General features: G+C 53.6%; 7 protein-coding genes across 7 annotated transcripts; 3 read left to right on the top strand and 4 right to left on the bottom strand.

Annotated features, from left to right (window-relative positions):
• Positions 1 to 1117: 1117 nt before the first annotated feature.
• On the top strand, positions 1118 to 2056 carry BO95DRAFT_479742 (carboxymuconolactone decarboxylase family protein). The gene is made up of 2 exons (XM_025590124.1): positions 1118 to 1213; positions 1270 to 2056. The coding sequence occupies exon 2, from the start codon at positions 1321 to 1323 to the stop codon at positions 1888 to 1890; it is 570 nt and encodes a 189-aa protein (XP_025445624.1). The 5' UTR covers positions 1118 to 1213; positions 1270 to 1320; the 3' UTR covers positions 1891 to 2056.
• A 2168-nt stretch (positions 2057 to 4224) lies between these two features.
• BO95DRAFT_355471 (uncharacterized protein) lies at positions 4225 to 6444 on the top strand (the record flags this gene model as incomplete). Its single annotated transcript, XM_025582252.1, has 1 exon — positions 4225 to 6444. The coding sequence occupies one exon, from the start codon at positions 4225 to 4227 to the stop codon at positions 6442 to 6444; it is 2220 nt and encodes a 739-aa protein (XP_025445623.1).
• Positions 6445 to 7271: 827 nt separating this feature from the next.
• Positions 7272 to 8772, top strand: BO95DRAFT_355311 (putative C2H2 finger domain protein; the record flags this gene model as incomplete). The annotated part of the gene is made up of 3 exons (XM_025582242.1): positions 7272 to 7434; positions 7500 to 7879; positions 7948 to 8772. 3 exons carry the CDS (start codon positions 7272 to 7274, stop codon positions 8770 to 8772), a joined length of 1368 nt encoding a protein of 455 aa, XP_025445622.1.
• A 430-nt stretch (positions 8773 to 9202) lies between these two features.
• On the bottom strand, positions 9203 to 10157 carry BO95DRAFT_439823 (TMEM14 family protein). The gene is made up of 2 exons (XM_025585812.1): positions 9976 to 10157; positions 9203 to 9770 (listed from the first exon to the last, which is right to left on the bottom strand). The coding sequence occupies exons 1-2, from the start codon at positions 9976 to 9978 to the stop codon at positions 9462 to 9464; spliced, it is 312 nt and encodes a 103-aa protein (XP_025445621.1). The 5' UTR covers positions 9979 to 10157; the 3' UTR covers positions 9203 to 9461.
• Positions 10158 to 10265: 108 nt separating this feature from the next.
• BO95DRAFT_439821 (MFS transporter) lies at positions 10266 to 12490 on the bottom strand. Its single transcript, XM_025585811.1, has 6 exons — positions 12357 to 12490; positions 12236 to 12259; positions 12106 to 12134; positions 11522 to 12040; positions 11069 to 11444; positions 10266 to 11013 (listed from the first exon to the last, which is right to left on the bottom strand). The coding sequence occupies exons 1-6, from the start codon at positions 12403 to 12405 to the stop codon at positions 10436 to 10438; spliced, it is 1575 nt and encodes a 524-aa protein (XP_025445620.1). The 5' UTR covers positions 12406 to 12490; the 3' UTR covers positions 10266 to 10435.
• Positions 12491 to 12667: 177 nt separating this feature from the next.
• BO95DRAFT_439820 (M28 family metallopeptidase) lies at positions 12668 to 15667 on the bottom strand. The gene is made up of 3 exons (XM_025585810.1): positions 14583 to 15667; positions 13137 to 14512; positions 12668 to 13079 (listed from the first exon to the last, which is right to left on the bottom strand). The coding sequence occupies exons 1-3, from the start codon at positions 15460 to 15462 to the stop codon at positions 13023 to 13025; spliced, it is 2313 nt and encodes a 770-aa protein (XP_025445619.1). The 5' UTR covers positions 15463 to 15667; the 3' UTR covers positions 12668 to 13022.
• A 226-nt stretch (positions 15668 to 15893) lies between these two features.
• On the bottom strand, positions 15894 to 18119 carry BO95DRAFT_439819 (RTC4 family protein). Its single transcript, XM_025585809.1, has 2 exons — positions 16480 to 18119; positions 15894 to 16421 (listed from the first exon to the last, which is right to left on the bottom strand). Exons 1-2 carry the CDS (start codon positions 17733 to 17735, stop codon positions 16139 to 16141), a joined length of 1539 nt encoding a protein of 512 aa, XP_025445618.1. The 5' UTR covers positions 17736 to 18119; the 3' UTR covers positions 15894 to 16138.
• Positions 18120 to 18315: the final 196 nt, after the last annotated feature.

Genomic DNA, 18315 nt, shown 5'->3' with positions numbered 1-18315 from the left:
CCCTTTTCGTTATCATGCTTCTTGTATGGTGTTTGTTTGTTTATTTTGCCAAACAATCCCAACGGTGACTACTAGTAACTACTCCATGCAAGTGGAGGTCAATATGAGCAGGAAGATCCTTCTGATCATCTTTTTATAGCCTTCTTGCCGATATTCTCGGAGCAATGTCAGAAATCGGTCAATGCTAAAGTTGGCCTCTGTCGCATCGAAGTTTATTCTGAAAAGTCTCTCGGTTTTAGCCATGATCAATATCCACTCTTCACACCGCCTGTAGATCGATCGATCCCACTAAGATATACTTAGTAGTCTGAATTCTTTTTAGGGATCATCAGACTGCCACTGCTAGTCTTGTCTCCTATCTCTGCAACACATCTCGGGACAAGTGGATGTGCATTACTCACGGAGAGTTCATGGTGACGATTGTAGAGCCGTGACCTAGAGGCTGCCTGGCCCAGCTTCATCTTCCTCGTTTGTAAAGGCGAAATGACGAGATCAAAGGATTCTCCAAGCTTCTTTGATCTTGACATATGATATCTCACGATGATTGCGCGGAATGGGATCCCGCCGGCACGGTCAGATCATACTATGGCCACACAACTCCTTACAGATGAGTGAAGTGTGCCCGAGGTTGATTCGTCGACTTCACAATCCATGGTCCACCGGATCTGACCTGTACTTCTTTACAACAAGGCTAAAACAAGGAATTAATTATTCTCTTTTTCCAGAAAAGCTCATCACAAAGCCACCAGGCCATATACAACCCTCACATGCTACTGCTGAAAGCCTGCTATGACTGCGAGCTATCTCAGTGACATTCGCAATGATCAAATTAGGGTGGTCGTAGCCCGAGTGATTCCTACAGCCCAAGTCGCTTTCACCAATGCTTTAAACACTTTGAGTTCTCAGATCGTGATCGATTCATTCCCAAGATAAGCCGTCTCTTTACCGGGACACAAGAGTAGTAACACGCCGTCGATCATGATCGAGTGCAAAAGGCGCACTATTCGGTCCTTGGCGCCTAGCGACCCTTCTGGCCACCCGCCGGCGGACAGAGATAGATTACAGATAAAGAGGACGCATGGCATAAAATAAATTGATTCCCACCTTCTTTTGCATCCATCGACTTGCGCATTCATTGTACTACACAGATCAGACCTTTCCACCCGGAAAGTCATCGCCAATTTAGCCGCAAGTATCCCGATATCAATTACAGGTACAAGGCCCCTACACTAGATAGATCGTGGCACCCAAGAAGTTAACAACGTGCAGAGGACATACCTTGAAGGTTGACCGACCTTCAGAATAGCCCGAACATTCATCATGCGCCTCCCATATGTTGCAAACCCCCCGGAGACGAGCGATGCTGAGGAAGCTGAGATCCTAGCACAAACGCAAGCCCGACGTGCCCCCGGAACGCTGCTACCTCTGGACTTGGCACTGATGCACTCGTTTCCAGTCACGGATGGCTGGAATTCATTCATGGGCGCCCTTCGCACGAGGACGAGTCTCTCGACCATTATCCGTGAGCTGATCATGTGTCGTGTGGCTGTCCTCAATGATGCCTTATTCGAGTGGGAGCAGCACGCTCCGTTGCTGAAGGCAGGAGGATTCAGTGACGAAGCGCTAGAGCTGATTCGGCAACCAGGCATCTGTCCAGAGGCACAGAAAAGGGCGCTCAGCAGGGAGGAAAGCGTGGTGCTGAAGTATACGGACGCTATGACCAAGACGGTCAAGGTGCCGGAGGAGATCTTCCAGGAGGTCAAGGAGTGTTTCGATCATAAACAGGTGGTGGAAATTACGGCGACGGTAGCGGCCTACAACGGTGTTAGTCGCTTTTTGGTTGCATTGGATGTGGGAGAGAGGAATCATGCTAAATGCTGGCATGTCTAATTGAATGGTATCTCTATAGATCTTTAATTTTCGGCAGCTGGATCTTCCATCTTCGACACAATGCCGGGGGGTGATTAAACATGTATTGTCAGTTTTGTTCGGTGTTGTTGCTCCGAGGAGTATGTTTTACGAGTATCACATAAGTACAAAGTGAATATAGTCGATTAGCGATAAACAACCGCGAGGAAACCGGGCCCACCGAGCCAAAAAGTGTCATCAACAAGGCATAGGCATAATGACATTTTCATAACATAGTTATCCGATACATTCCCGCCCTCTTCTTTACATAAAAGGTAGTATAAAGTGCGCACTCACCACGGATTCATTCCGGGACATTCCACAGGCCAAGGGGGTAGGGGTCTAAACCATCAGGAGGATTTCCGCAGTCAATCAGGCCATTGTCGACAAGGGTGTTGAGACTTTTTCCCCTCATAGTATACTAATCCAGCTTCCACTACTACTTGGATCTGGTTTCTATTCTCCCTCTTAGTTACTATTGACTACCTGAGATGATGTCACGTACATCGGGTGACGATACTTACTTACTCCGTACCAAGCATCAATTCCGATGATAGCGCGGAAGACGCTGAGCTTCTTGTTGGCTAGACACAGTTCAAAATGTACTGTACAGTTCACACGAGACGGATATCAATTCAATTGTACCTGGCACAGTCTTATATCGCAGCATATCGCAGCATATCAATCAAGAAACCCACTAGGCTAGGAAAATAAGATGAAAGATGGGGGGGGGATGAAACGGATAGTCAATGACCGACGCGGTAGTCTTGCCATGGGCAAATTGGTTTTATTGAGGGAAATACCAGTTACCGTCAGGAAATCACCGGGGAGTAGACAACTACAGTGGCTGTCATTGGCTCCCAGGGCCATTGAAATGGCTGCATGAGGAATCGGACCGGAAGATGGGTTTGTTCCGGAACATCCAGAGTCAGAGATTCGCTGCGGGCATGGATCCAGAGTGGTAGAGAAAAAGGGTAATCGGCGTAAGGTACGGTCACGGCGAGGTACGAAGTTAGTTTACCTTCAGACTCACTTTACCTACAACAGTTTAGTGTGGTTAATTAGACTTACCTTACTATTACTACTAACCTACACAGTACCACGCAGTCTGGTGTGTGTGTGTGTGTGCCAGTTCTACTACAGTACTAACTTACAGGTAGTTAGTTCCAGTGAGTGAAGGCGACTTGACTTGCTGGCTGTAGTAGTTTACAAACTCTAGTCGCTTTTTCTTTTCCTTCCCCCCCCCAAAGTATTCAACTTCGACTACTACAACATCCCACAATCTTCTCTACTTACTTACTTCTCCTACTGTTTGCTTTGAACCTCGGATCATGTATTGAATTTTTCTCCCACTGCTATCTACTGCTATTGCTTCTACCCACCTAATTTTACCGTCATCTCCCTTTCTTTTTCACCCTCTTCTCCCTTCTTCCTTTCGCACACCTGCCTACTTCCAGTCCGGCAGACTTCATACTTCCCACTGTTACCACCAGTGTCCACACACCTGACTAGTTTCTCTCCACTCGCGTCACCCTCATCAAGCTCTGCTTTGCTATCTACTATTCGTATCAATTCTCCTCCACCCGTACCCCTACCTTTGTCTTTCGACTCTATTTACTCTTTGTGACCTCTGTTTGGTCCGGGATTGAGATCATCGTTGCTTTTTTCCCTTCTTTTCCCTGCTTACCCGCTCGACTTCTACTTTTGCATTTCCAGAAGTACAAGTTTCTACTATCCCTGTCCACCCTTCGCGACCACCCACATTCTACTCTTACCTGTAGACAACACATCGTTGTTCTACCCACTCATACCTCGAGTCTGTTAGCGAGATTTCTTCTTCCCTCCATCTTGACTATCAATCTCCTGCTCTGCAACACAGACTGGCTCTGTTTCAGCTTTCACCAGGTATGTTACATATCACCTGCTTGAGCCATACTTTTGCCTCCTTGTGCCTACACCAGCCTGCCTGCCACGTTTCTGTCAACGCTGGATCCGTGATGGATCGCGAGGAGGCTGCCCAATGCCTATACCACTGTTACTGCTCCCCTAATCAACGATTGTGTTTTGGGGCCTCGCCTTGCTCACCCTTCCCCCTCGGGACATCTGGTGTAGAAGCTTGCGCTGCAGTTACTTCTGGCGGCTTGGCACTACAAGCGAACTTTTTCAACCCCCAAGTTCCTTCACTAACGCGACTCCAGATCCCCAGTTTTGGGCATCGAGAAGGGCGATCCGCGTGTCCCCTTCGTCGAGAAAATTTGTCTCTTCTATTGAATATTCTCCCGAATCTTCTTCTTGATAGTCTCTGCTGGTGTTGCCATGGATTCTGTCGCTCAAAGCGACTTGGAAATGGACAGCCATACTTCGGACATGGCCAGCCAGGACTCCCCTCTGCGCCGACAATTCTCCGAGCCACTGAATGCTCGTTCTACCTCAACCCAGGCCTCTCCATCCCCCTCCCCAGTAACTCAATGGACCAAATGCACTTTGTGCGGAAAGCTCCTTGAGTATAGTAGAGGTTCTGATTCCCAAAATAATGTTATGAAAGCCCACATTGCCACTGCGCATCCGCACATTGCTGCGCCCAAGACGCGTTTTGTCGCGGAAGGCGGCGATGACCAGTCACAGCTTGACGACGACGAGGAGCAAATGGAAGATGAAAGCGTGGATGAGAATGCAGACGTTGACGCCAGTGACCTTCACGAAGCTGAGGATGATGATGACCATCATGCAAATCATACTCTAGAAAATGGCGTGGCCGACACTACTGAAGTCGACGACGAAAACTACAAGCTACCAGAAGATGCGGATGGCGAAGAGCCAGAGGTTGCCGAGGCCGATGTGTCGAGCCAGTTGCATGAATTTTCGCGCGCTCAAGATCCCGTAACATTGGACCAACGCCTCCATAACCTCTGGAATGTTCACGATGTCCACCAATTCTGCAGTGATCATGATGAAAAGACTGCCAATCTAGAACACTCCTGGACTACATTGGTCAAGGAATCGAAACGCCCACGAAAGCGCGAAGCCCCTGATGAGCTGCAAGACCGACCAGAACCTTACAAGAAATCGAAGGTCTCTCCAGGAGAATTTCTTGAAATCACGCCGCTCGAGGAATTCTTGAGTCAGCTTCGAGACCCTGAGCACCGTTCCTACGAGGAACTCTATGCTATCACTGAGAACGTCGCTTTCGCTCTCAAGGTATGGCAAGATGAGTATATGGCCATCGAAAGGCTGAACAAGCACGCCACCCGACACAACGCTAAACCAATCAGCGATCCCAGAAAGTTACTGAGGCCGCAAGTCTTTGAGGATAAGAAAGAGGCTATGCTCTACGGATACAAACATGAGCCGAAGGAAGATAAGGTGGGCTGGCAGAATCCGTTCACCCAGGGCGGCTTCAAACCTACTCCGGCCCAGTATCGCAAGATGACCGCCAAGCTCGGGCCCAATCATCCCAACCCAGATGGCTGGCCTACTATTACGAAATTCGGCGTCGAGCACGTCCCTAAATTCCAGAACCCGCCTCGGGAGGACTTTGTCGGCAAGGCTACCCGCAAGCGAAAAGCCGCGGAATTGGAGGCAGCCAACAGAGAAAAGGCGTCGTCGGTCTCAGACGAGGCCGCGACAGACTCACCCGCTCCGGTGGAACCAGAGGAGAATATACGTCAACGGCGCACGCGCACCCGTCGCCAAGGCACGGATTTCGAAGATCAATCCGACTCCGCTTCCGCTCCGCCCATCCGGTTTGCCACGCGCGGCCGTGGTAGCGGGCGCGGGCGCGGGCGAGGTGGCATTCGTACCATCACGATCAATGGCCCGTCTGACCCGTCTCAAGCGCCAGCGCTAGTGGCCCCTCGCTCGACGACAATTCACATCGAGAAGCCCACCACCATCCTGCAGACTCGACCTGGCACAGTTCAACTGACGCCTATTGAGCCAGCGCCGAGTAGTAACCAAGCAGCTGCACCTCCGGCGGGCACCCCAGTCGGGAGCACCCCGGAAGACTCGATCGACCCTGCGGAGCTTGCTCGACGACAGAAAATTGCCAACTCGAAGAATCCAAAGCGGACAGAAGCTATGCTCAACCATTGGGCCCGGTTCAACAAAGAGGGTCGGGTTCGCAATCCTAAACGCTCTAAAGCCCAGATCGAGGCGGATCGCGCGGCCGAAGCTGCCCGCAAAGCTATCGAACCGCCCAAAGTCGGTCCACGAAAGAAGAAAATGGACAGTCCGGGCTATGTAGGCCCGAGGATCGAGCAGGGAATTGCACCGGCTCCAGCTCCTATTCAGCCTGCCGCACCTCCTCCTACCTTAGCTCCCAGTCACCCGACTCATCCTCAGTTGGCGCCGTTGCCTGCACCGCGACCTCCTCTGAACCCTTACCCACCCATTGACACCCGGGGAGTCCCCTTCCCTGGACCTCACACTCTATTCCAACAGCCGGCACCTCAACCTTACCGCACACCTTATCCGGAGTATTACAGTCCTTACGCACCCACGCTACCACCACCACCTGGCCACCCACGCCCTGCCTAGATCTTGGTTGACCTTATCATTAAAATATCTATTGCGCAGTTCCTAGGAAAAAGTTGGATGCACCATGTACACAACAGTGATTCTTGTGCATATGTACTACCATCCTTGTGAGGCAGCCGGGAGACTCGCGTCTCAGTGCTTGTCTGTTTTGTCCCTTCTATTTGTGTCTTGCTAGCGATTGGCGCCGGGGCTTGATTCTGCTGTATCATTGTGGGATTCTGGTTGGTTCAACAGGTCTGTTGTGGTGTATCGATTTAAGATTTCGAGGCTTCGCGGGTATGTACTGTACATTGTTGGATGGAGAATTGCTGGCTTGGAGCATGAAAAGCTATTAGATGTAATATATTGACTGTCGAGCAACACTGACTTGATCTTAACAAACATTGCTTAGTTGTTTGTGCTGTTGTTCTGTTCCTGAATGTGAATTGCGTAACATTGTGGTCCTCACATGCAAAGTCTTGATTAGATCTGAGACAGACCTTAATCAAGCGGACTCCGTCATATGGAGGTATATTGCTTTAAGATGTCTGAGCTATGACTAAAATTGAGTGTGAAGAAAGATATTATTGATCACATACGATCACCTAGTAGATAATACTTGCTTCGCTAGCTAGCACAACCTGATATCTTACTTCCCCAAGGACTGAGCTATGATGTCGTATCATGTGACTGGCGACGCATGTCCTGCACGTGATAAGGCTCACCGAACCAACCTCAATCTCATCAGCGGCGACTCACTCACGACCAGAATCTCTGCATTCCAGTCTACTCCACCAACCTTTTTCTCTTTCTCAAATCTCACGAAGCGACCAGCTCACAGTCACATCATGGGCAAAAAGAGACGCGGACCCACGTTAGAAGAAGTATTGGCTCGTCCGTGGTGCTACTACTGCGAGCGCGACTTCGATGACCTCAAGATCCTTATCTCCCACCAAAAAGCCAAGCACTTCAAGTGCGAGCGATGTGGGCGCAGACTGAACACCGCCGGAGGTAAGTTCTCCATTATCATATCAAGACGAGGAAGCCATTGTCTAACCTGGGTCCTTGGTTCTTAGGCTTGTCCGTGCACATGAGCCAGGTACATAAGGAGCAGCTGTCGGCGGTCGACAATGCTCTCCCCAACCGATCCAGTCTCGACGTCGAGATCTTCGGGATGGAGGGTGTTCCCGAGGATATCATCCAGGCGCACAACCAGCGGGTAGCGACACAGTTCCAGCAGGCAGAGGCCGAACGGCAGGCCGTGACGGGCAATCCGCCTCCCGGGACGACGGCGACGGGTGGACAGCCGGCGAAGAAGCCCAAGCTGGAGAGCGTTTCGGACCTCAAGAAACGTCTGGCGGAACACAAGGCGAAGATGGCGGAAGCGCGTGCGGGCGGCAGCAGTGGCGAGGCTACGCCTGTGGGAGCCGGTCAGACACCAACTATGGGTGGATACGTAAGTGATTTGTTGTCGTTTGAATCCATTTGACTTCGTATACTGATGTCATATTTTTTTTCGGACAGGCCGCAACGTCCACTGCACCGCCGCCTGCGACTACTCCCTCTCAATTCTCGTACCCTCAGCCCTACGGCGCCGCCGCCGCCGCTTCTCCCTTCCAGCAACCCCCTCAACAAACGGCCAGTCCCGTGTATCCGACCTTCTCGCCCGGTGGCCAGGCGAATGCGCAGTATGCTGCTCCTCCCACGACCTTCTCTCCGCAGCCGTTCCCGACTGGAGTTCCCGGCCAACCGCCGTACGGTGCCACACCTCCGACATACCCGACGCAACAGTCCCCTCCCCAAACACACACTCCTCCGCAGCCCGGGGGCGCATTCCCACCCCGTCCTGTCGGATTGCCCGCTGCGCCTGGTCTCCCTCAGCGTCCGGCCGTGGGGGCACCGCAGGTCAACGCCTACCAAATGCAACAGATGCACATGGGCCACACGGTCCCTCCGACGACCACCATGAACGGCGCCGACAAGGCTCCCGGAGCGGCGGCGGAAAGCACCGGGTTCTCCGGCTCCGTGGACGATTTGATCTCCGGGGCGGCGAAGCAAGCCGAAGCGGCGACGGCGACGGCGACGGCGACACCACCGACGATGACCACGACGACCACGACTGGCGGCAAACCGGCCGAGGGCGAGGACCAAAAGCCCAAGAAGGACAAGTCCAAGGCGCGATTGGTGTATTCGGATAATGAGACCAGCCCGGAGGAGAAGATGGCTAGGTTGTCAAGGTACGCATATGTTCCTGACCAGCGAGGGGAGACGGTACTTGAAGAGCTTCCATCCGCCGTGGTGGTGGGGGCGATCCGGGAGTCGGACACGGTGGTGGATGCGACGGATTAGTGCGAGCACATTCGTACACGCAGACACAAACACATGCCGAAGAAGAAAACAAAGCAAAGAAGAAAAGTTCAAAAAACAAAAAGAAGTTCAGTGCATACACATCAGCTAAGTTTCTGTTTACACACACACACACACACACACACACACACAAACCAAACTGGCAATGTCTTGTTGTTGCTACTACTTGACTCGGTGGCAGTGGTAGGCCGTGACCCTGACCTTGGGCATGGCCTTCATTTTCTCCTTCGGAAAAGTGAGCACCGACTGTGCATGCAACAAGAAAAAAGAGTAGTTGGTGAGTGCAGAACCTTTTGCTTTGTTACTTTCTTCGAGATCGAACGAAATCGACGATTCCAGGGATTTTACTCGATTGATTGAGGGTTGGGGACAAGATTGGACGTTTAGTATGGAGGCCGAGGTGCTATATGACGATGTAAGTTGCGTCTAGAAGGTAGGCCACTTGAATATTGAAATATCAGATATCTATCAGTAGAAGTCGGTACAAGTCGGTAGATTTTGTTGAAGTATGTACCCCAAACTTATCATCGTTGCTTTTGCTACGTATACGCAACCGTATACCCTCGCCCCGTACAGTAGACAAACCATACCCCAGTACCAAACCCATAAGGTACCGTCAAGTCAAGACCGGGTCCAATCCAAACCCCCACCCCTTCCCCCTCCCCAATAATTCATTTCTGGTTCAAGACCAACCCCCCAAAAACCCACACCCCATAGACCGCCACGAAGCTCAACACCGTGGGCACGGGCTTGCCGCCCGTCCGGATGGCGCGCGGGATCGAGCTGCCCGACAGGACCACCGAGGCCAGCAGCGCCAGCTCCGCGCCGTAGGGCTGCGCCGCGCGCAGCCGCAGCCCGCTCACCAGATACAGCAGCCCGACGGTCAGGCCCGCCGCGATCGAGGGCACCGAGCCCGTGCGCAGGTAGCCGATTGTGCCGCCCAGGGAGGTCAGGAGGGCGAGGGTTAGGGCTGTTGTTGACTATTCTTTTGGTGTTAGTTTATCGATGGCTGGGGGGGGGGGAGTGGGGTTGAGGGGTGATGATTTGCTTGCTTCCTAGCTGGCTAGCTGGCTAGGTAGCTGGGTAACTAGCTAGGTAGCTGGGTGGTTGGGTGGTTGGGTTGGGTTGAGTTGGGGTTGAGGGTGGGTGATTTGGGGGCAATGGGAAATGCTGCAGTGGACGTACCATTGTGATGGGGTTGTGATTTGAAAAGGTTCAGGTACAAGGGTGAGTTGTGGTGTTGGTGGTGGTGTGTTGTTCAGATATGTTACGGATCGGTGGTTATTGGCGCCGGCCACTTCCAGGCTTATATGCTCCTACTCACTCCCGGCGGAATGGTCTGATATCCGGGGCTGCTTGGGAATTAGTAATGCCTTCCCTTCCCTTCCTTCCCTTCCTCCTTCGTTCGGGCCTCCGGGCCCGGCGGGTCGGCGAGTCTGGATCCGCCTTTATACATCATCTGTTGTACTGTATACATCATCATCAATATAGCTAGTCTTCATCTACTTCTATCACACTCATATTTCATGTGTCACATAACACGTTTGCAAGCATATACAAAATCATCGCATCATTTAAACTTTTCCCTTTCCTCTTTCCCTTTCCCTTTCCCTTTTTGAATCCCACCAGCTCATTTCTACTCACTTCATCCCCGCCTAGCCGTATTCTCAACAGCTCCATATCCACCAGTTTGGCTTTCCTCCGCACCCTCCACCTCTACCACCACATCCTCCTCCTTTCCATGAAACCCATCGGACTCCTCCGTCCAAAACACCGGAATGGCACTAACAGCTCCAAACACCGCCAGAAGCCACCACGGAATGATGATGAACCCCCGCTTCACGCCAAAAGAAAACGCCGACCCTGTCAGCGCCGGGCCCACCGCGCGCCCAATGGCACTAACACTAGTACCCACCCCGTTCAAGGTCCCCAGCACACTCAGGCTGGCCGCCGAGTTGGTGAGGAGGATCGTTGTGCAGGGGAACCCGAAGATCGAGGCAGAGAGCTTGCCCAGCATCAGCAGAAACACGACCACGTGGCGCAGGGACCCCGGCACGAGTGCCGTGAAGGGCGTCAACAGGTAAAGCACGGGGAAGACGATCGAGACCACCTTGAGACAGTTGAGCACGCCGTACTGCTTGGCGGCCGCGGGGAAGATCAGGAACTGCACCATCATGCCGATGATGCCGATCAACGTGTAGTAGATTCCGATGGTTTGGGAGTCTGATGGTCAATTAGCACGTACGTGACCAAAACAGCACAGGATGAAAACACCCACCCACACCGAACCCTCCAATGAATTTGAACGGCAGACGCACGTCCGGGTTGCCTTCGAACTGCTGCGGCGGCGTGTGCAGGAAGACGGGAAATAACGAGTCAAACGCCATGGTATGCATCGACATGAGTGAGTACGCCAGCAGAATCAGGTTGGATTGCGGGGAGAACACCTCCGCCCAGCTGGGTTTCCGGGCTGACTTGGTGCGTGTGGTTGCGCGGCGCTGGCCCAGCAGCGCCGTTCGTTCCTCATCGGTTTCTGTGATGGTCGTTGTCGACAGTGACTTTTTGTCTGATCTGGCACTCCGACACGGCCGCGTCAAAGCCTGACCCAACACAAGCCCATAATCGCGTTGATGCTTCTTTGCAGCCAGCGTTTCCTAATCAGCGGCCCCACGAGAGCATCCGTCAGCACTTCCCCCCCCTCCCCTTCGTAGGTATACGAAGCATAACTCACCTCCAAAAACAAAAACCCTGTCCCAATCCCCACCACAAAGAAACCCGCCGCCGCCAGATTCGGCAACAAAAAGGGATACCGGCGCAAAAACTCCCAACGTCCAAACACCTCCGGATGCTTCTCAACCGGCCGGGCCAGCGCGCCCCCGAACGCGGGCCCAAAGATACTCCCAATCGTCCAGACAAGCGGCATGATGCTGAAGGCGCGCGGCTGCAGCTCCTTCTCGGGGACCATCTCGGCGACCATGGTGCGGATGATGCCGACGTTGCCGTTGAGGAGGCCCAGCAGGCCGCGCGCGATTACCAGTAACGTCAGACTGCGCGCGAACCCGAACACCAGCGACATGACCATCGTGCAGGTCAGCCCCGTCAGGATGACGGGCTTGCGGCCGACCGTGTCCGACAGCGTGCCCCAGGTGACGGCCATGGCGGCCTGGCTGAAGGAGGTCACGGCCGCGGTGATGCCGACCCATTTGGCGATCTCGGGTTTGGGGACGCCGACGGATTCGATCATTTCGGGCTTTTTGGGGGTTAGTTTAGTTGGATTGGGGTTTTGGGGTTTGCGGGGGTATGTATGCTACTCACTAGGTAGGGGAGGACGGAGGTGAGGACCACTATGGTAATGATGGGGGACATTGTTAGGATGGTGAATGCAATGTACGGACGAGCCGCGCGCAACCGGACTTTTAATGGAGAGGGCATAAGATATGCATACCTGGCTCTGCGAAGCGACATATTGCTGTGGTGAATAACCCGGTCAGTCGAGGAGACTTCTTTCGATGTGAGATCTTGACTGGGTGGGTGTAACCTCAGCCGAAGCAGATTTCTGGACTTACAAAGAATGACCAGCTGCCGCACGGGCAGCTGGGGGTTTTTCTTCAACATGCTGGCCGGGCGAGACCGGGTCAACAGTAAGAAAAAGCAAAAGGAAAAGGATAGAAAGTGGGTGAAGAGGTGAAGAGAAAAAGAGAAAAGAAATTGGGGAGGAGGAAAGAAGAGAAAGAAGAAGCCGAGAGAGAAGCCGGAAAGAAGACTAACCAGTCGAGGCAGCGGCGGCGCGAGGGCGTGTGGCCGGAGAGAAGATGATCAACATGCAAAAAACCCACTTGCTCTCTCCGAATCATTGTTCGGGATGTTTTTCAGCTTACTCGAACTAAATTGGCTGCTTATCTGCTCTAACTAAGGCGCATCGACACTATATTCCGATTCCCGGTCTGTGCCATTTCAACTAGATGTTGATGCTTACGGCTGCTAGAATGCTTCCCGCCCTTCTACATCAAACTATATCCGACTTGACCTTATGGCTGATTGCTCTTGCTTTCAACAACTGATGTCCCAACAGCTTGTAAGTTACCAAAAATTGTCTACGATCACATCAGACAGTCTCAATTTACAAGGTGAAACAATCTCCAATCCGCCAGCCCCTCTTGCTTGGTCCTTGCATGCATGCACTTCCCGGTCAGCTGGCATGCAATCCTGCAGGCCCCCTCATCCCACATACTCTACTGCAGCAGCCGAGTGGCCGCTTCGATGCGCTCCAGAATAATTGAGCGCCATTTCTGGAAACCAAATTAGCAACATCCCTCACATTCTACCTATAGCGAGCGAGAACATACCTGAGAGTTGGTCAGATCGCCCGCCTCCAGACTCTCCACTAGGCCCGGGTAAGTTGCCCCGGAATAGCCGGTCCAGATGCCTGGGGCAAACACGACGTGCTTGTACCAGCTGCGGCCATCCAGCCCCGGCTGGTACAAGAACTGCTTCTCGATGCTCTTGTACTTATCGTTCACCACACGGATCTGGAAGAGCAGCCGGACCTTCTTCCACCAGTGGTACCACGGCACATCCTCGCCCAGCTGCGAGGCCAGGTCCGCCGCATGGGCCTCAAACCGCGCGGCCGCCGCTTGGAACTGCGCAATAGCCTGGTCCAGCGGCGCAAAGTCGAACGATGTGCCCTTGGGGAGCTGCTTCGCCATCGGCTTGATCTGGCTGAGGTACTGCTCCAGCCCCAGAGCGTAGTCAGTTGCATTGAAGGCAATGATCGGGGTCTCGATCAGCTTAGCCGCGGCGAGCGCCCAGATCTTGGTGCATGCCTCGTGGTATTTCCAGCTTGGATCGCCGAACCGGTCCATCCAATCGAAGCTATCATAGTTCGAGTGGTAGTGGTACACGGCATCCGTGGGACCACGCCCGAAGCCAAGATCGTAGCTAGCCACGCCCGCAAAGTCCTGGAAGGCTGTAAAGTCGCTGCCGCTACCCATCGTAGCAATATGGCCATCCCAGACATCCCGCACGGTTTGACCCGGCACAGTCTGGTTGGGGGACTGCACCAAGCCGGTCACCTCGTAGATAAGCTGGTTCATCAGCGGGCTAGCCCGTGGCTCCAGCAGGGTACCGGCCGCAGCCACATCCACGTTCAAGTAGGCAATGTTGGCCTTGGAGAGCCACGGGAGCTGGTCTTCCACCCACTCCGTCGAGCCCAGCAGCCCGTACTCCTCACCATCCCAGCTGGCGAAGACAATGGTTCGAAGCGGCTTCCAGCCCGCCTTGAGGGCCTCTCCAAAGCTGCGGATGACCTCATTCAGCGCGGCCGATCCACTGTTGGGGTCGCCAGAGCCGCCAGCGATCCACGCATCGCGGTGGTTGCCCAGAATCACCACCTCATCTTGGATGTGGCCTTTTACAACCCCAATGACATTCCAGAGGGGTGTCGTCACATACTCCTGCTCATTGTACAAGTTGATGACGACATCATCTGGCGTAGGACCGATATTATACTCTACCCCCTTGGAACGCAGCTTACCGCCCTGCCACCACTTGTTGAAGTCCGAGGCTTTGGGACCATGACCGTTCAGTGCCTTCAGAAGTGGAATCACCTCCTGGTACGAGATAGGCAGCGAGGGAATGGACGGGATCGAGTTGAACGGGTCCTGTCGCTCACAGCCGGGCTTGGAGGCATACCCGGGGGTAGTCGGGTCGCCAGGCGCTATGCCTAGTTGTCATGATCAGTCACACCGGAGCCAGGGATGCAGCTGAAAGTAGGAAAGAAGGAGTTTACGTACTTAGGAACTGCGTACTACCACGCTGCACGGCGCTCGGGTTCCGCGCGGGACCCTTGGGATACGCCTCGTAGCCGTTCTCCTCGGTGATCTCCCCGTCAGACTCCGGGTCATCGTACAGGATGACACCCACCATCCCGAGCTCCTGCGCCCGCTTGACCTTCAGCCCGCGGAAGATGCGGCCATACTTGCAGATGGCGATCTTCCCGGCCAGGCTGACGTTCGCATCGATCAGGTCCTGGAAGTCGTACACGGTGCCGAAGTTGGCAAACACAAAGGGCGCCGTGACGTTCCCGCTCGCCGAGTAACCGTGGAAAGTCGGCACGCGATCCGTCAGGTTGGTCGTGTGGTCTTCCTCGAGGATGTCCTCTTCCAGGGTGGCCTCAAAGGTCACCTCGGTGGCATCGCCGTTCTTCTCCAACAGGGCCAAGCGGTGATCTACGGGGTAATTGAGGAAGATGTCATAGGCGACAATACTAGTGTCGTCGATTCCGAACTCCTGCCAGCGTTCCTGAGTCCATACGGCCTGGCTCAGGTTCTTGCCAGCCAGATGGGGACCGGCGGTGTAGTAGCTACTCCATTCCCGAGCCTTCTCGGCGGATGGGGTCTCGTGGAGCAGAGCCTGCAGCTCTTCGAAGCCCAGACCATGGCCGTGAGGCCAGGAGGCATGAGGGAATGGATTCGCCCAGGGAAGGTAGGACCAGATGGACCCATGCTCACGAGGAAGAATGGCAGAGGGGACGAGAAAGAGAAGGACAGAGACAGCAAGGATAAAGCCCAGGACGAGATTACAGGATCGTCGAAGGGCGTGGTGAGGGTATCGGTACCGCCGAGGCGCGATAGCGACACTTGTGAGCAACGGCGTGGATTCCGAGGGAGCCATGGCTTTCTCCCTCATCTCGGGTACCATAATGTGTATCAAAATGGATCAATCTAGACCCAATGATGGAAGAGACAAAAGATGGAAGAACGAGCTAGCTAGCCAGCACCCATCGCAGGAAGAATGAGGAAGAGAGAGAGAAAGGGAGAGGAGGAAGAGGAGGAGGAGGAGGAGGGGAAGGAAAAGCAAGTGGGAAGCTAGGTGAGATGACGACGAGGTTATCAGCTCCAGTTGGATCTCCGCAGATGAATCAGCGTCTATCTTATCACTGCACTATCAGTCACCTGCTAAACCTGGTCTAGCTCCAGCTCCACACCGTGACAGTCTCGGCAGTGCGGCACCCTTCATTCCATTCCATGGATCTTTTGGAGAGTTATTGTAGTCACTGTACGCTAATCTCCCAACTTATTTACTCACAATCACGGAATCGCACGCCATCATCAAGAATCCACTTCCTGCTTTTCACGTAACATTCTGCTGATGAGAGCCCACCAGGCTGGTTTCGCTCAAACAGATAGGTATCAATCGTAGAACATAGAATGTACATACATACATACATACAGCGCACCGCCAACACGCCCCTACCGATGCACAAAAAAGACCATGCAAGGAGTAACAGATAGGCTGAGACAAAAGAAGAGAGTTTTTTCCCGCCCAATTATCAAGCCGCCAATTACAATCAAACAGACGCTGTCTCTTCCACGTTCGATCCATCTGGCTCCTCAATCGTGATCTTGTCATTCAATGCAGGATTCACAGTTTCGCCGAGCTCCATACTGTCGCGTAGAATCTGTCTCGCCCGCTCGTCGCCCACCTTCATGTCCTCCTTGACAAGCCTCATCGCCAATTCAGGGACCAGAACGGCCTGTGCATACCCGGCGACGCCTGCCGTGTTGATAATATGGTCCTGAGGGCCGAGGCGACGCAATTTGCGAGCATACCGTGCCATAATACATTCGAGCCTAGAGTAGTGATGCATTAGTCGCGCAACCGAGCAACAAGAGGAAGGAGGTTGCTCACATCAGGGAAGAACCGCGCGTTCCGTAATAGCCGCATGAAATATCCTCCAGTCCATCACTGAGCAAATCAAGCTTGAAGTTCTTGGCTTCACCAGCCTTGAGCTTGGTGTCCAAGATGTTTCTGTAAAATGACGAGCTTCCCGGCTCCAAGACCCGGTCGAGTCCCTCCAAATGCGGCTTGATCCGGTCCTCGAATAAGTCCCAGTCGATGGTCGGATAGCCTTTCTCTTGCCACTCTCTCTCGCCGGCTGTACTCTTGTGGGATTCACAAAATCGTCGTTGTTCGCGCATCCGTTGCTGCGGTTGTGCTTGAAAGCGTTCGAGGAGCTCGCGAGGCACCGGCTCTTTGCACCACGGACACAGAGAAGGCTCCGATGTGTACATCTCGTCGTCGGAGTCGAGGGAGGGATCGTCAAACCGAGACAGCTCCTGCAGCAAGGTTGACGATGCGGAGCTCAGCGCCCCGTCGGACAACGAGTCACTATCATCGAGGACTAACGAGACAAGGTCACGAGCGGAGGGAGTAGCGAACGAGGAGCCGGAAGTGGCAGTCGGAGGAAGGGGAGGAGGCGCTTTGAATTCGGGTTTCGGGCTAGAGTCCAGGGCACGCGGCATCTTGAACCCCTCCTTTGAACTGCGCGATTCACTTGCGCCAGTCGAGTTCTTTCTCAGCTTTCCGTTCCGCGCACCAGCCGAGGGGGACTGCGAGGCCGCGGGAGACGTCCAGCTCGGTGTAGAGCCCGTCCCGAACGATTTCCTCGAGCCATAGCTGACCGCGGGCTTCCGTCGCTTGGAGCTCTGCGATGACCGGAATTGCGACGAAAAGAGGACATCCTCCCCGTCGCTTGTCAGATCTGCGCCATTGAATGTGTCCACGAATGTCCTCTTGCGGTCCGAGGTGGCGGACTTCGCCTTCTTTGTCGCGGGTCTTTGCCGGGAAGCCCGCGGCGTCTCCTCGCCTTCAGGTGAGCGTCTGGCAAGTTTCTCCTTCAATGTAGGCCCGGTTCGGGCCGTATAGCGACTCGCCTCGCCCAATTCATCGTCCGACAGCTCGGTGGGGGTGTGACCTTCGTCTTCGCTTGTGCTGAGGGGCTCGTCATCCGTTGCCGGTTCAGGTCGCGAGCTTTCTGGTGGGCTTCGCTCGTGGGTGCGAAAGCTCGTGAGGAGATGCCCTCCAGGGATGGGGTCGTTTCTGGTCAATCGGTTCGAGGCGAAGCTTGAATTGGGCTTCATTCTTGCGCGTGTGGTAACCGACATGACGGATGGCGGTTTGACGGACGTGGGGGGAGAAGGAAAGAGGATATCGTGGGTTCGGCAATAGATCAATTCAGAGGTAGGTGGGTACAAGATAAACATGCGAGTGGTGTGCTGGGAGCAGTATCGCTTGTTCAGATATCGGAGGGATGTGTTATGCGGAGTGCATTTTGAGCGTGCTTTTTCTTTGTGGTGGTATAAGGAGTGACGGGCGTAACTCAGTAAACATACGACAATCTCGCTGATAAGAAGAAGTCAATCCAGAATATAATCAGCTCACATTAACTAGTACCATCAAGGTAGTATGTACTCAGAAATCAAGGCAAGGAAGCAATAGTATGTCCAATAAGGGCGGGTATTCGAGGTAAAAGGAGAAGCAAGAGGAGGATTCGAAAATGAAAGATGCGGTCGAGGAGGGACGCGCGCGGGTGACACGCTATCGGCGGCCCTTCTCCGCACGGCAGCTTGGACGGTGGGCGGATGGAGATCCTCCCGCGAAGACACATTCTACGTTCTGCCTTCATGCAATACGAGTACACCAACCTTCGCCACTAACAGCTGCTGAATAATTTGTACTACAATG

Source organism: Aspergillus brunneoviolaceus (assembly GCF_003184695.1).
Source record: "Aspergillus brunneoviolaceus CBS 621.78 unplaced genomic scaffold BO95scaffold_11, whole genome shotgun sequence".
NCBI classification, from domain to species: Eukaryota; Fungi; Ascomycota; class Eurotiomycetes; order Eurotiales; family Aspergillaceae; genus Aspergillus; species Aspergillus brunneoviolaceus.
The sequence above is the reverse complement of the archived record's forward strand: the minus strand, read 5'-3'. Positions and strand labels throughout refer to the sequence as shown.